The sequence below is a fragment of the Cephus cinctus genome, unplaced genomic scaffold (genome assembly GCF_000341935.2).
Source record: "Cephus cinctus unplaced genomic scaffold, Ccin1 Ccin1_scaffold0013, whole genome shotgun sequence".
Taxonomy (NCBI): domain Eukaryota; kingdom Metazoa; phylum Arthropoda; class Insecta; order Hymenoptera; family Cephidae; genus Cephus; species Cephus cinctus.
The window spans coordinates 1,840,617-1,856,269 of NW_014332762.1; the positions used below are offsets into that span (position 1 = coordinate 1,840,617).

General features: G+C 46.0%; 1 protein-coding gene across 2 annotated transcripts in view; it reads left to right on the forward strand.

Annotated features, from left to right (window-relative positions):
• The first annotated feature begins 25 nt into the window (after positions 1–25).
• The window catches only part of LOC107263136 (transcription factor kayak), a 23,618-nt gene continuing 7,990 nt past the window's right edge, over positions 26–15,653 (forward strand). Inside the window, exon 1 of one of the 2 annotated variants that reach the window (XM_015730033.2) lies at positions 26–304. In XM_015730033.2, coding sequence (XP_015585519.1) covers positions 173–304 — 132 coding nt within the window. In that variant the 5' untranslated portion in view covers positions 26–172. Of the gene's footprint in view, positions 305–5,767; positions 6,263–15,653 lie in introns of those variants that run through there. The other variant, XM_015730042.2, reaches the window with a different exon arrangement.

Sequence of the window (15,653 nt, forward strand, 5' to 3'; positions counted from 1 at the left end):
GTCATCGGGCACAGTTTCACACACAGTTTCGAGAAGAGGACCCGCTACCTCGGAGCGTCCCGTTCGTGGCTCGAGGAAAAAACTTAACCCGCGGTAACTCGTATTCACGAATATCCGGTACGCGATTACTTCACGAATCCCGAGGCTCGAGGAACCCTCGAACGATTCGACCATGAAGCTAGACGTATCGGACGTTCTCTACGACAGCTCGAGTGTCTCCAGCGACAGCGGTGCCTCGCAGAGCTCTCGCGTCAGCCATGACTTTCTGTCGAGTATTGCAAACTCCTCGACAATCCCTAATAACGTGAGTAACCCTTCCCCGTTTAAGGTTTCTTTTCACTTTTCACAGCCATTATGCACAAATGACACCTTTACGACAGATGACATCAAGATTAACGTTAATTGATTGTACATGGCATTTTAGGTTAACTTGTACCTATAATAAAAGCACAATTCATAAAGGATCAGTTTCATAAACGTCACTAGGAACATTTAATTACACGCAGTTGATTGCTCCTTGTGAATGAAATTATGTATCAATCGAAGAACTTTTTTCTCAATTTATCAGTTACTGCTGAATGAAAGAAACGCAATATGATGAAAGTGACGGATTGGTCGATGCTTTTTAAAAAAAAGTACGGTTACGTAAGGATCCTACGATTATGCATGGACAAGATATGACCTCTCGTCTGTGCCTTCGGTCGGTTCAGGATGATTAGCAATTTTCGTAATCCCGTGTAAATACGTGACTGATTGATATCTCCTGATTAATGTTTAATCGCACTATGTATATTTTGTTAAATATTTGCGTGGCCACTTAACGAATCTTGAAGTAGTATGAATAATCTGACGTCTTAAAGTCTTGACTATTTGAAAGGGGAGTGTATCTTAATAGAAGTCCGACACTGCTGAAACTGTGAAAAGAGTGAAAGATACCTTGACAATCACTGATTGCGTTATTACAGTGCCACGTAAACGGAACGCTCTATAGTGACTGTCGAACAGAAACATAAATATTGTTGATACCTTTATTCAAGCGACACTCTAAGCATTATCTTAAAGCTCAATACGATTAGAGGATCTTCTCGAAATTAAATGGTTTAGTGGTTTTAAATCATGCCGTGATTTTGGATCCAACCACGCATTCGAGCTGGCCAAAAATACACGTTAATCCGCGGTTGCGTCGACGAAACGTTAAAATAACATGGCTCGGTCGCGTCACCGCTAGAAACACACTTTTAATTGCGCGCGAAAATGAGGTAATTCAAAGAATCCTGACACCGACGTCAAATAAATTTTACGAGACGATTCCTCTAATACATGGTACAAGTAAATGTACAATATCAATATGATTTTGTAATTGTTCAACTTACAGCCGCGTCCTTGAATAAAAATATAATCCGCGACCTCAATTGCTTTCGGAAATCATTCTAGCACAGTGCGTTATCTGTGTACACGAAATATCCGAGAATCTATATTGTGCGCTAGAGTCTTATTTATCAGTTAACAATTGTATCGTGAACCATGACAATTTCGAAGGAACCAGACCGGTTTCCCAGACTGTAGTAAAGTCGAGAACCGATTGAACAACTTTCATTCCGGTCCCCAGTTGTCTGTCCTTTTAAGGGGACACGCCACGTGCGATCCGCCGACGTTACGAATCCTATTGGCCGTCCCCTGCGCCCGACCAATGAGAAGACGAGCTATCGAAGCGCCAACCAATCAGCGATCGGCATCAGGAGCATTATGGGTAATCGCGACAAAACCGCTCGCTACGGGCTCTACGAGTTTTCCTTGCGCAATCGAGCTGCAACCAAAGTCTTGTTTATTTCTCTTATTCTCCCTCCGTCCTTCTCCCACTCAAGTTACTCGGCTACTCCCGATCAGCCCCCTAACCGAGCCTGGAGTCTCCGCAGATCTTGAATGAATCCGCAGCCGGTTATCGCGTCACGACTTAATATCGTAAAATCTTACACATATCTTCCTGGACGTTCCTGAAAATTAAGCTTCCGTAAATTCCTCGCGCGACTGTACCCCCTTGTATGTACGTCCTATATGTATTTCCAGCACTTGGGGGGTTTCTGCGTACCCCCTATCCAAGAAGAGTACACCCCTAACTCCCTGGCGCCTCCAGTGCTCTAATAGTATTGATCTAGGGTTCGCCCTGGCATGGCTTCTGTGGGGATAACAGCTGTTTTTAATTCTATTAGGAACCCATACGTCGCCCGATAGCTTCTACCACGGCAATTCAAACACGTTCATACCTGACTGATAGCCACACGTTACCCTACTCTGTTACACGTGCATTCTATATCTATACGAAGTTACACATACAGCCTAGCATTAACGCTATAAGCAGACACGCGGCTTGTGCCCAGCTGTTGCTATCTAATTATCTCTCCAACGTTCGCGGGGGTCACCTTCCTTTTCGACTGACGCCCCTGCTCGCCATTGCCACTTTTATCTTCTCATCTCCAAAGGGAACTTCCCGTAGACGTCCCTGTCGCTTATTGCGCGCAAACCTCAACGTCCACGTCAGACTACGGAGAATGAGCTTCTCGCCGAAGAAGCCATCCAGCTTGTCTGAAAAGTAAACGCTGCCTCGATGCGATCGTAAAACTATACTAACTGTACACAAAGAGGAATTGTCGCAGCTTTACGATCACTTTCAGCCGAGCGATCTTCTTTGCTACTGTTCAATAGCTTAATGTTAATCGAGCATTCAGTGCCGCATGGTATATCTGTATCTTTTTTTTTTTCTCTCAGTGATTCATTTTGTTGTCTATGAAATTATTGAATTTCTCATACGCACAAGGCGACCTGCGGTCGATCTAGCCGGATAGCTTGTTAATTCCTGCGTCAATTTATTTTATCAGTCTGGGCACGCAGTTATCGTGAAAACTTGACGACTCTCTTCCTTTATATGCTCTCCCGACCAATGGAGTCACGTGCCGTCGGCAGCTGCGACACGCAACTGGTCGCGCTCCACAAAGAAAGGAGTTTCACTGACTCACGGTTCTTTGCACCTGAGAACTCTGACTTATCTATCGAGACACGCCGACGGGTCTACCGAGAATTCTACGGATTTACTTGACTGTCCCAATTGAATTTCCCGCCGCTTAAGGGACGCCGTAAACTTTCTTAAGAAACCAACATGGTTACTGTTTGACGTCTTTTTTTCCCCCTTTATTACGCCCTCCGACGACCGGTACGTTTCTGGAGGAGTGTGAACCCGGTTTTATGGGACTGCTTACAAGTGTATTCAATTGATCAAACAGTGATAACGTTAATCGTTAATTCGATACTCAGTAGCCAGTGTATGTTTAACTGAATATTAATTTGTATTTTTTAATATTTTAATTTTTTAAGCAATCCTCCGCAGCCATTGTCATTATACCGTACGTCTGGCATTCCTACAGTGAATTGTTCTTGGGCCCAATTAACATACGACTCTTTTCGCCGGCTTATTTATTTAGGCGGATTTTATATGCACGTTGCGTACCATCGTGGTTGGATTACCCACAAACATTCGATTAACCCCGGGACTCGTGGTTTCTCATTAAAGTATCTCTTTGTAACGAGACAAAGGCGGCCGCCTTTCGAAACTACATGCGCAGGGCTTTCGAGGTTCCTTCGTAAGAACCGTCAGGGAGTTTTCCTTTGGAATATTTCATAACCGATTACTTGCCGGACGTAAACAAGAAACCGTTAGGTTAGGGTTATCCCGGTACCTGCTTTTAATGGGTTATCGTTATCTCCTTCGGAGAACAATGTGATCTCGAAGACTCGCCATTATTTATTTCGACTTTTATCGCAATTATTTATTTTTCATGCTACAACACAATCACTTGGGTACTTTACTATCGATAGGCCTATAATGATTCATTTCGAAAAGGTCTTCGGCCTAATCCTGATTTAGGGTTTCCTTTGATTAAGGATAGCAAAACAAACTCGTAAACAGGAAGAATAGGTTGTTTTTTTTGACAATTACGAAAAATTCGAAAAATATGATTGTGTCGTTCAAAAATAACGTTGTAAATCAAATTCGTCGTTAAAGTAGCCAGTAAATCTGTGTGTAGTAGTTTCCTCTCTATTTATCGAAATAGCATGGGAAATACCAAGAAAGAAGAAAAAAGTGTAAAAATCCAAGCAGCGTCGGTAATTATGTTGAATCATCCCGTTTTTGTTTATATTCAGTTTACTTTCCATCGCGCCACTTTTCATCCACTCGTGTGTATTTTCGGACGGGCTCCATGGAGTTTCCCACTGACTACTACGAGTGTCCTACTCGCTGACACTAGACGTCTATCCCTCTGTCTGTCTCTTTCGCTCTCGCGCTTTCTAAGTATATCTCTTCTCCTCGCACTCGACGACTTTGTTTTAGCCGCACGGCTCACTCGGTGAACTCGACCGCGGCGAACGAGACGTCGGCTTCTATTTTATTGTTACATAAACAGCCAGGAGTGAGCCAGGAGTGAGCCAGGAGTGAGCCCTGAGTAAATAACTCGTTGCACTTATACACTGTAAACGGAGGCGAATGGGTTCGGTAACAGAACCGAGAAAACCACATTGACCGCAGGATAAATAAATGTTACCACTTTATAAATTCGTTTTCTTTCCTACCGTTCGATCGTTCCGATGAAAATACGTCGATTAACCTCTTGGCTGTACAAGCTTATTCAAGAGAAAAGGTACCGCTCGAGGTTGGCATGTCTATTCGGTTTCTATGGTAGAACCACCCTCAGGCGGTACGCTTGTCTCAATGACCATACGTGGATACTGACAGTGCAGTTACGTGCGTAAAATATTAAATAAAATCCATAAACATTTCACGCCTTTAGGAATATATCGTTAGCCGAGCATCGGATATTCATGAAAAAGAAAGATCGACTTACTCGTTTCGTCAGCTCGTACGATCGCGCGCGTGCGAATCCGCCATGCGGAATCAAAACATAAGAGAACAAAGACTCTCGGCTTAGGTATAGAGACGCGCGCCACGTACCCGAGGGAATCCCTGAACTTAAATAGACTAGGAACAAGTCTTTATCTTGTCAGCCTCCTCCTCGTGCCGGTACGCCATGGTTCTTAACCTACAAATGGCAATTTTGAAAATGTAATCACGACAGTGTCGTCCACGTTGTAGACTCGGTATTTTCCAGTGCTCTTCGCTTTCACAGTCCCTTCGTTCCGTGTCTCGCTAGTCGTCCAGTGGATAATATACACGGATAAAAGACACGTGCAGTCCCGTTACGAGAATGCCTTGGCACTCTTCGGGATACTTGGCCAATTCGAGAGGAACCTCTCCTTGACATTATACCCTTAGTTATATCAGCCGTGTTACACAGCAACGGCAGTCGGCACAGAAATCATAGCGAGGTACTTTTATCAAGCATTCTTTAATCCGTTCGAACTCTTGTATACATGCTTGCTTTGCGAAGCGTCACAATCCCTCGGTAGTTTATCGTTCATCTATACACACTGTATTTTAATGATAAAAAAAGTTGTTGCTCCAATTGGCGAATCGCTAGCAACGGGATACCTGGAAAAACGTATTTCGTTCCGACTGGCATTGCTCGTTCCGCGAACAAGGAGCACAAGCGGGTACTCTGATTGGCTGAGCGCTATCGCGCGAATCGGCAATCAAGATGGCGATGACGTCATCGCTCGTGCTGCTACCTCGCGGCGGTGGGGGATAGTTGTCAGCTCTTTCTATATAGTTTCCTCGATCACGTTGCCCGCCTCAGTCATACTGTACGTGGCGCGAACGACTGACGTATATCGTTTCTTGCCGCTCATACGGAGTGTCAACCGCCACGAGTTCTGACAGCTCTTTGACAGTGTCTGTTCCTCGTCCCGAGCTCTTTTACTCGTAAGTGGGAGAGACTCAGCAGCAACAGTAGCAGCCAAGTGTCGCATCGAGCAGGCAGTCTATCCAGAGACGCGGAGTGACGGAGTTCGCGAACGGCAGTGTCGGAAAACACTAGTCCTAAGTGTTTCATCTGTTTGTTTTTCTAACGCGATACCCACCCGACGTTCATTTGAAAATTATTCATTACGGTTTAACTACTTTTTCACCTTTGTTTTATCGTCGTTAACGATCTTTTACGGGGACTTGTACGTTATTGGCAACTCGATGACGCAACGCGTACCTTCAGCGGGCTTTTACGTCGTCGAGGATCATAATTACAACATGTTCTCGATGTATTCGAACGACGCGGCCGCCAATGACGTTTGGCAACTTACGAAGGAAGAGAACGCTATGGTAAGAAGACGATACATTTATTTTAAGTGGAAATATATTTCGTTGTGTCTGTATGGGCAATTTGGACGCGTGCACGTGCGCTCGTTAAATGCTTCGAGCGAGTCCGTGCCTGTCCGAGACGCAAAGTAAACATTGAGAGGTCGTAACGAACAATGTTGCCCGATAAAGCATGGCTCTTTTTTTACTTTACGGAAAAGTGACAAGGACTAATTGTAAGTCTAGGAAATTCCGAGAAAATGTTTCATACAGTTTCGTCAGTGCAGACTAGCTGATTGTAAGTTGATCCCATTCATCCGTGGCGATTGGCGGTTTGGAGAAAGTCGACAGCTTTTCAGTTGTAGAATAATTTCTAGGACAGCAGGGACTTTGGATTCGTAATTTTTTTTTGAGAAATCTACAACTTTTCTACTCTAACGCCAGACTTTGGCTAATATTTGAGCGTAAGAAGCCACGGTTAAGATTCTCGCACAGGTATCGACGATATATGTAGAACACGTGTCACCAATAAAAGAGAAGAGGAACGTCCAGCAAAAAAATGTATAAAACGCTACCGGAATATCTGATTATGCAATTGTTGGATTTCGTGGAAAGGAAAAAATATACGGGCAAGTTTTTATAGACAATATAATTCCCGTGGTCGTCCGTCTCCTCACAGGTATCCATTGAAATCAGTGCTCGGTTCGATTCTTCGTGTAGAGCACCCTGAAGCATGTATTATTGTTAGCGTTATCGTCTTGATTCTTTTTCTCTCTCGCTCTCGCGCAGAATGAGGTACTCCAATGTTTCTAAGAAGGCCTACCAACACGTGCACCACGATGCCGTGCAATGTTCACAAGTCGTTGAAAATTTCGAAATAACGGAACTGAAGTATCGAGCGCTCTGTTTGCGTTATGCACGAAGCTTAAGGTATCCGATAGGACGAATCACTGAAAACGAGTCGTTTTAAGAATTAATTCGATCCGACAGTCGATTTTCTTGGACGAAAGGAAAATTTTGATATCGTTTATAGTATCTGATGCCGAGTTCCTTGAAGCGGTAAGAGACAACGTTGCGCAATAGTTAGTTGCTATTAAGTTAATTGAAGTTGCGTTTGGCGACGGTGGGGTTGCTTGAAATTCCTAAAACAAGAACCGTTATCTCGACGCGCGATAATGACTACACGATACCGACTGACATCACCCGCGTTCCTTAAGTCTGTTTTACACTTTAGGTAAACTCAGCTCTCTCTCAGTCTCTGTCTTTCTCGCGTCCTTTCATCGCTGACACTCGATTCGGTATATTGCTTCGTTTCTATCGGGCGATTGACGTTAATGGCTTTGAAGTAGAAGCATTATACGTCGCTCGTTACATATTCGCCTATACAAGGTCCTCGCCTCGTTTGCCATTTGTCGCCGGCCTTTCGTATATTTTAGTCACGTGCCAACCTCTTCCAAGAAGCCCATATGTCGGGGATTTACGCAAAGGACTAAATGGAGAGAAAGACGCGAATTAAAATGAAGGCTGGCTACCGTTTGAAACACGCGCCATCGATGCTGTACTAAAAACCAGTATGGATGTTGGGGGAATTGCGCGTTTAGTTTGGCCGTCCGTTAAAATTGCCTTCCTTATCGACCGAGAAGCTCTGTCAATTTTGCATTTGGGTAACGGTTACTTTTTCGAATTTTTTGATTTACCAAGATTCACGTTGCAATAGACTCAAGTGCAACGGCTCGTAGTCCGATTAATTACTAACGTAATTAGACGCGGTCACGGCCCAGCGAGAGAGAATGGCTTTGAGCAAAAAGTCCGAAGGGGAAGAGTTGCCTGTCGTTGGGAAACGCGAAAAATGTCGATGTGAAAAATAAAAGTTTGTGCCCCACCCCGCAGGGCATCGCTCCTCGAAACCGAAGAAAAGCGCCATCTAAATCCCGACAGGAAGCCCAGAGTTAACGCTCGTTAACCCGCCAATTAGAGGGTTTAGTTAGACAGCAACAGGGTTAAGTTTAGCAGTCCGACATTCGAGCCGGGTCATCCGAGCCAAAAGGTGTCATCCTGCCTCCCCGTGCACTTTGCCACCCTCGTTGACACGTGTCTCCATCCTCATCTCCACCAACTTTTATCCGAGTCGTAACGAATGACAGTTTCGATTCGTCATTCCTCAAATCATTCTCGAATTTTCTTACGTATCCTTCGACTTATTTGTATCCCGTTTCAATGCCGCCCGTCATGCACCGGGCACCCTACCTTACCGACGGTGCAGTTGGTAACAGCTTGTCTCGGGGATCGGACGGAGAGTACGGATAAAAAACACGAATAATCACGACACACTGTGTGGCATTACTTGCAATTAGCCTTTCTTATACGTAACACAAATTATCTGAAACTTCTCGAGCCGCTGATTAGTATTGCGTAATCCGAGTGACACGGGGTCGCTCGATTTTTTGCCAGCGGGAAAATTACACTTTTTTTTTCCGTTTTCTCGACGCTTCATGGAAAATTCACGGAAATGTTAACGAACAAGATTCTGGAAACGAGTGACGGCAGTCGGAGTGTCTCGTTACACGGGATACCAGTGTTCACTCAAGATCCTCCGGCTGAATCCTTGACGCGGTTGGTACAGACCCAGTCGTAACCAGTCTGCTTCTGGTAAACAGGAAACGAGAGATTCCACGCGACATTATTATTCTTGAACGTTGGCAATTAGACGTGACTCGGTCGGTAACATATTTTACAGTTTACAGAGTAACGACGTGCCACAATTTTTTTCTTTCTGCGATTTAAAAAAAATATGTTTCTCCTTTTTCCTCCTATAAATGATATTTTTGTAATGTCGATTTTCTTGTTTACATCGATAAGAATAAATTTATCGGCGTAATTCTTGACGCGCTATCTAGTGCTCGTGCGTGTATGTATATACACGTATTGGCACACTCTGTACGAAAACGACTTCGTCATCGTTTAAGGAGGAGGAACTGACACAGAATCTATACTCGAGGCGAGGCTGTTTTATTTTCGAACGACTTACCTCAGATTCGCTCTCGCTGACTCATCCGTCGATTTATGAATGAAAATTCTGCCGCTGTGTATAGTACGTTACGTCGAGTACACTGTCACGTACTCGCTTTCCGCGATCATTATTAATGGTTATTTCGTTACATCGCGGTAATAAACAAGTCGCATTACCTTGCGGCCACGTGGGCTCTTGCGCTCTCATTGCTCGGAAAAGATATATGACGATGGTAGGAAGCGGAATAAAATGTTTGTAAATTGACGAGGCTCACCGAACGTGTCTGTTGCGTATTCGTGGTACTGATAAATAATTTATGTAAATGATCGAGGAAAAAAATTAATATTACATTTACGAAAGATCGTGACTCCTTCGATACCCTAGGCTTATATACCGAGAAGTTATTGGATTTTGAGAATCTTTAAAAATCTCTCCTATTGCCTTAACCAAAAAATCAAAGACCCAAATCGTCACGGTTCCGTGTACTGCCGATATCCTGTCTTGATCTTATGACGTCAAAGAAACACTTTCTCCTCCGGGACGGATCTTGACGCGATACGAGAGAGGGGAATCCCCGCCCTGTCCTTCCTTCGCATAAGAATCCTATAGGGTTCTGCGAAGAGAATTGGGACTTGCGCAAGAGGCGCGAGTCATTCGGTGGCCTTGGTTGGCTGGGTTATGATCTGCTAAAAAAGAAATTCAAGACTGGTATCTAAAGCGGAGATTTGAAACGTTGTCCCGGTGAAAATGGTGTCGTCGAAGAAAAAGGACGGGGCTAAAGGCTGAGCGAGCGAGAATCAGACGCTGCTTTCTTATTGGTCGAGTCCGAGCAAGCGGCTACCTGAAAAATGACGAAAAACATTTAGTCTCAATTATCGTTGTTACGCTATTTGAAAAAGAGCTCGAGTTCGCGCGACATTTAACCCGTGGATACGTATACGCGTGTCGGCTGAGTCCATAGGGTGGGGGATACGTGACGTTCAGGCGCCGTAATAGACGCCATTTTCGTACCGTCTCGCGACACGCACCTGCCAAGTCTCGGAATTGACTATCCGATGTCACGCAATTACGCACGGCGCAGGCCAATACACGAAATGTGCCGAGTAACCGTACCGAGAAACGTCCGGGCGAAAATGACACTGGTTACGGCACTGCGCAATGTCGCCCTGTTTACAATTTCTGGTAGGAATCCTCAAAATCTCGAGAATCCTATAGGACACTATGGCGATGTATCTTCATTTATCATCAGGCCGATTGTTTCTCTCGTGCGTGAAAGATTGGTTTGAGTTTACGTAACGAAAAAAAGAAAATTGAGTTTTATGCTCCAGCATTCTTCGGAGGGCAAGCGAGCTCGTAAGGGCGATAGTGACGAAGTGCTTCTTCGAAAGGGGGGGTGCACATTTTATTTATTTTTTACTCTCAAGGAGTTCGGGGTGGAACACGTGTGCTCGGTGCGGTCACGCGCAGGCGCTTCTCGATCGTGTCTCACTCTGACACGCAGGTATTGAATACATGAATATACAAGACGAGTTCAGTCCTGTCCGTGGTGGTAGCACGTGCGCGCCAGTCTGCACCTACGTGCGTGTTGGGAGGTTGTCCGAAGTGCAAGGCGTCGGAAATGCCTTCGAGATTACGTCATTCCTAAGGAATTCACGGACCGTTGCGCCCCGAAGGAGAGACGATGCTGTTTTTTTTTCCTTCGTGGAGGTCCTTGATACGAAATTTTTCATTTTTCGTTCGCGATGTCTATGCGTATATAGAAAAATTGGTTGTTGCCGTCAATCGCTCTACAGCTGTTTCTGGTAGATTCTGTCACGGGACTCGAGAGTTTCAAGAATAGTCGTAGACAGTTGTAGATGCCGATAGATGGACTCGCTGGGCAATGGGAAAGAAATGAAAAGAGGAAACTGGACTCCTGATCGGTTAATACGGTTAATACGACCTTGGGATATAGAACGTCGTTTGGCAACGCGTTGGCGACTGGCGACCTTGAAGGACTTGGAAAGCCTCGCGCTCCAATGAGAATCCGAACAATTTCTCTGTATTCGTACCTATAGTTATTATTATTGTCGAGGTCTGACCTGCTAACGAGAATCCGGCATGACTTCCTTTTTTGTGTGCCTTTCGATCCCCATTCGCGTGGGCCATGAGATTACTCATTGTCACGTGGAAGGCGTACTGCTTTCTTCGGCAGGATAAACTCAAATACAAGGAAAGGTACGTGGAGACGTAGTTGAATTGAAGGATTGTACAAAAAGTAAAAGAAAAATATCAGTCCGTTGTTATTAGTCGAGAATATCAAAGACTGTTAGAGATTAGCCGGTGACGACGGTGTTCATTGTACTACGTTGACGGTCGAACTGACGGTTTAAAAGAAAACTGATATAGGCGCGACGGTGGTGACACCCACGGCGAGTTCACGTACTACTGTGTTTGCGGGACGGAAATAATCGTAGTGATAATTGCTTTCGCGAGACGGAAAGTAGGTGGACGTCGTGTAGGGTACGTCCTTGAGTGGGACAGAATTCTCTTTGGAACGTAAAACTTTTCTTTACAATTCTAGTTGAATGTTACCGCCGCCGCCGCCGCCGCGTCCTTGTGTGTCTATTTTGTATGACGCGCGATCGACTAGTTTTACAAATTCTTGGAATTTTACTGACGCCATTGCTGTGGATTGCTTCTCTCTCTTGTCATCTATCTCTTATACACGGTGTCCATAAATTCCTAAGGTAATAAAGGCCGGTGCTCTGCAGCTTGACTATTACGGCTTTGCCTTCTTGTCTACGGTCACGGTGAATGATGGCGGCGGGGCACTTTGGTCTTATCTTGTTTTACGTGGACAGTGGGTGCGGGTGGGAAATACCGAGGACTGACAAAAAAATATGACAATTATCGGCATACTAGATGCTCGTATATCTCAATGTGGGTTGACACGTGTTTTTGAAATGCGACACTTTTCATCTCTCCTTCTTGATATTGGAAATACGCGTCGGTGTGTCTGTATTCGCTGCTACTCCACTCTATAGCATCGGGTTACACGTTTTTATCGATGCCGTATAATTTAGTTAAATTTGATTGTAACAGCTTATTGCGAAATCATGTAACACGCCTATACTTAATCGCGCAGGCCAAAAATAATTGAGATTATAATAAGCGAGGCAAGTTTTTCTATTCTCTTTTTCTCTCTCTCTCTTTCTCGAGTGCCACCCCGTTATAAGGGCACTTGAACCGGTTAATAAGGGGAGACTGTTCGGGTATCGTTCGTTAATCGTTCGTCAGCGACGGGATAAAAAGAGAAATAAAAAAAAGAAGGGATCGCCACTGAGGAAGAGTACCTAAGTATATGTACACATGTTACATACCATGCGTATAGAGGGGAGTCATTCGAGAGCCTTTTAACAACGAGACGATTTAATGCCTCGAAGGAACGTTAAAAGGAAGTTTCTGTGCTTGAATAGGCAGCCCTAATTTTCTTTGAGCGCGTCAACCCTCCGTCAAGAAGAGAAGTATAACTTCTATGAAAGACGTCGAGGACCCCGTTAAATAAGTCTCGGCCGAGACACTTGACGATATTAATATCCGTCCCAGGGTTCGCGTCCGAAGGAATAATCGTTCCTGCCTAACCTAACCTCTCTTTGAATCGTCCTCCGTCTTCTAGGTTGTCGATTGGGTCGAGGCTGGCATTCCTGAATGCATCACGGGATTAGTCGTGGTACATCGCTCCTCCTCTCCTCCATCTTACATAGAGACGACAGAGATGACACACTCGTCCGTCTTCAATTCTTCCATCCGATCGGATTATACGGTAGAATTATGCTTAGAAATTCAAATGCTTTTAAAGTCAATAAATCCAAAAGCTCTGTACCCTCTGGCTGGCAATCGAGAAAAACACCCACCAGTAAAACTCCGACGACTCCTTCTCGCCTTCCCGGAAGGCGCGACTACCGGAACTCAAAGCCTCGCGGCATAATTACTACGTGGAGTCGCGTTGCGTGGCCTTTTTAAATTTCCCGGGAAGCCTCGATTCCGCGATTCGGTGTCGGCCGAGTCCGCGTCGAGTCGCTGTGAGTCACAGCTCAGCGCCGGTTGGGCCCCCGTAAAGACTTCGTTTCTCTCTTCTCTGTGCTATGCGAGCGTGCAGCAGCGTGGCAATGGTGGGATTCCGAGGTAGCGAGTGCTAGGTAGTAGCGATACGCCTGAGTAAGCGAGTGTACGATCGTGACGGCCGTGTTGGTTGGGTTGCAGCGTCGTTGGGATTCTCTAGACCGATGCTCGGCCTACCGTCCGTCCTCCAGGAACGGCAGACCATGTGGTGATAGCGCGCGATGACAGAACACCCACTGTCAGTGTCACTTGGGACGCCGTCGGGTGCGGTTGTGTCCGCGCTCCTCCCTTTCTCCTTCTCGCTCTCTCGGCCCGCTCGGTTCTCGTGATTTCGCGAACAAATCGTGTCCGACCGTTGTGACTCCTGGTGCGCCTCGTATTTAAACAGGATAGGCCATAACGAAAAAAAAAAGGTGAGTCTTTGCGTAAAAGTCAGATCGTAGATTCCGTCTTGAGCGTCGTTAAGATATATTTCTCGTTGGTGTTGATCGCGTCAACGTGTCAGTTTTACGAGTGCAACAAAGAAATGTCCTCTGGGTAATATTTTATAACCCGACGGGAATTTACGCTCTTTGTCCTGCGGCTTTAAATAACTTTGGCCCGGCGGTTGAATTAATTTTATTTACAAAGCTTGACTCGGTCCACCCGTTGGACTGTCACTCTCTCGCAGTCTTCAAAACGAAATGACGGTTGACGTTGATCCCGAAGTCAAAGGAATCTCATTGCGAAGAAGCATGGCGCCACGTACCTGACGCAATCCCCAGTACTTTTCGCGACACACATCCTTCTGGACTTTTTTCGCCTTTTAATCCTCCGGCCATATCGTGACAAACAAGCCAGTTCCGACGAGCCACGAGGAAAGCTGGTTGTCATACGTGTAATCGACGTTATCCTCGAGCAGTGTTAAAAGTGCGTGTCTCTTGCCGAGGTCTCCTTTGTCTTATCCAAGGACTTGCCTGGTCTCGTTGCACCACGTCTCGCAATTCTTCTATTTTTCCCACGATATCGCTCTCCGTCCCACCGGCTGTAATGATTGCCTTATTATTTGCACGGTAATGGCCGGCGCGATTATCCGATGGAAACACACAGGGCAGCGCGTGTCGATGCTCAACGTGCTAATCGCACTGTCATCGCAACCGGCCTTACCACTCTACACGCGCGCTGCTTTACTGACCCAACACCACGAATCGACCTTCGTCGCTCTTGCCGATCCTCGTCCCACCTATGGCTGTCGCACGTGAACGATCGCCGTTCCAGAGCTCCCGAGACGCACACATGCCGAATCGAACGGTGCCTGCGCGCACGTCACGATTTGTTTACTGCAAAATCGACCTTGGGTCGCCCACCGTCGGGTTGAGTGCTCTAATGATCTTGGCCTGACATTTCCGAGCATCTCCTTCGAGGCTGCAGTCTCTTTTGGGTTTTTCTCTTTGTCTTATTATTTTCTATAATCAGCTCCTTCTCCATCGCCAGCCACGCTGCCGTGGATCGTCCCATGAAAATCCAAACAAGACCCGTCCGCTTCGCTACCTCCTCGTCGCCTTCGTTCCCTGCACAGTGGTATTAGGACGTACGTTGGCCGCATCGGTACATTAAAATCACGAGCCTGGTTAACGAGGACGTCGTAGACGACGTGTCAGGGTATCGTTTGAAAAGGGGCAGCTATTTACATCGAACGACAGCGAATTTTCTTTTTTAATTCCCAGCCTATAATCCTGCACCAAGTCCTTCCCGGTAGGCATATGGAATCGTTTCGGCTGTACTGGCCCCAAGAGGAGGGGTATCTTTGTTCGGCCGTGGGTTCTCGGTGTCCCGGGTAATTTCGGCTGCACCAGACGAGGGAGAGGAGTCCCAGCAATTTCCACGACGCAGTCGTGCCAGCCACCCGGGGTCATCGCTCGAATTATATTTGAGCAGCGATAGTACTCTTTGTTCTTACAGACTGTGCAAACGGCACTTCGAACTACGGAACGTTTCGACGTGGACGGAGAATCGGTTGGAAAATTTTTTTTTTCCTTTTTTCGGCCATCCCGTCCTACCTCTCACCACCCACCCTGCTCTGCCTCCTTACATCAGTCCCCTGTGACGTCATGGCAGACCTTACTGTTGTTGTTGCCGGTCGTTCTACATACGCGCGTATACTTCAATGCCTGCGGTATCTCGTGGAGAATTCCGCGAGTGGTCAGGAACGCTGGAACAATGGAAATGGCGCGGATCGTTTGCGATCGTGTGTCGCGTCAGGAAAAACAATCTACGCCGAGTGATGTTGCCTGGGACGTTAGGTTGGGAGATGTTGGGGGC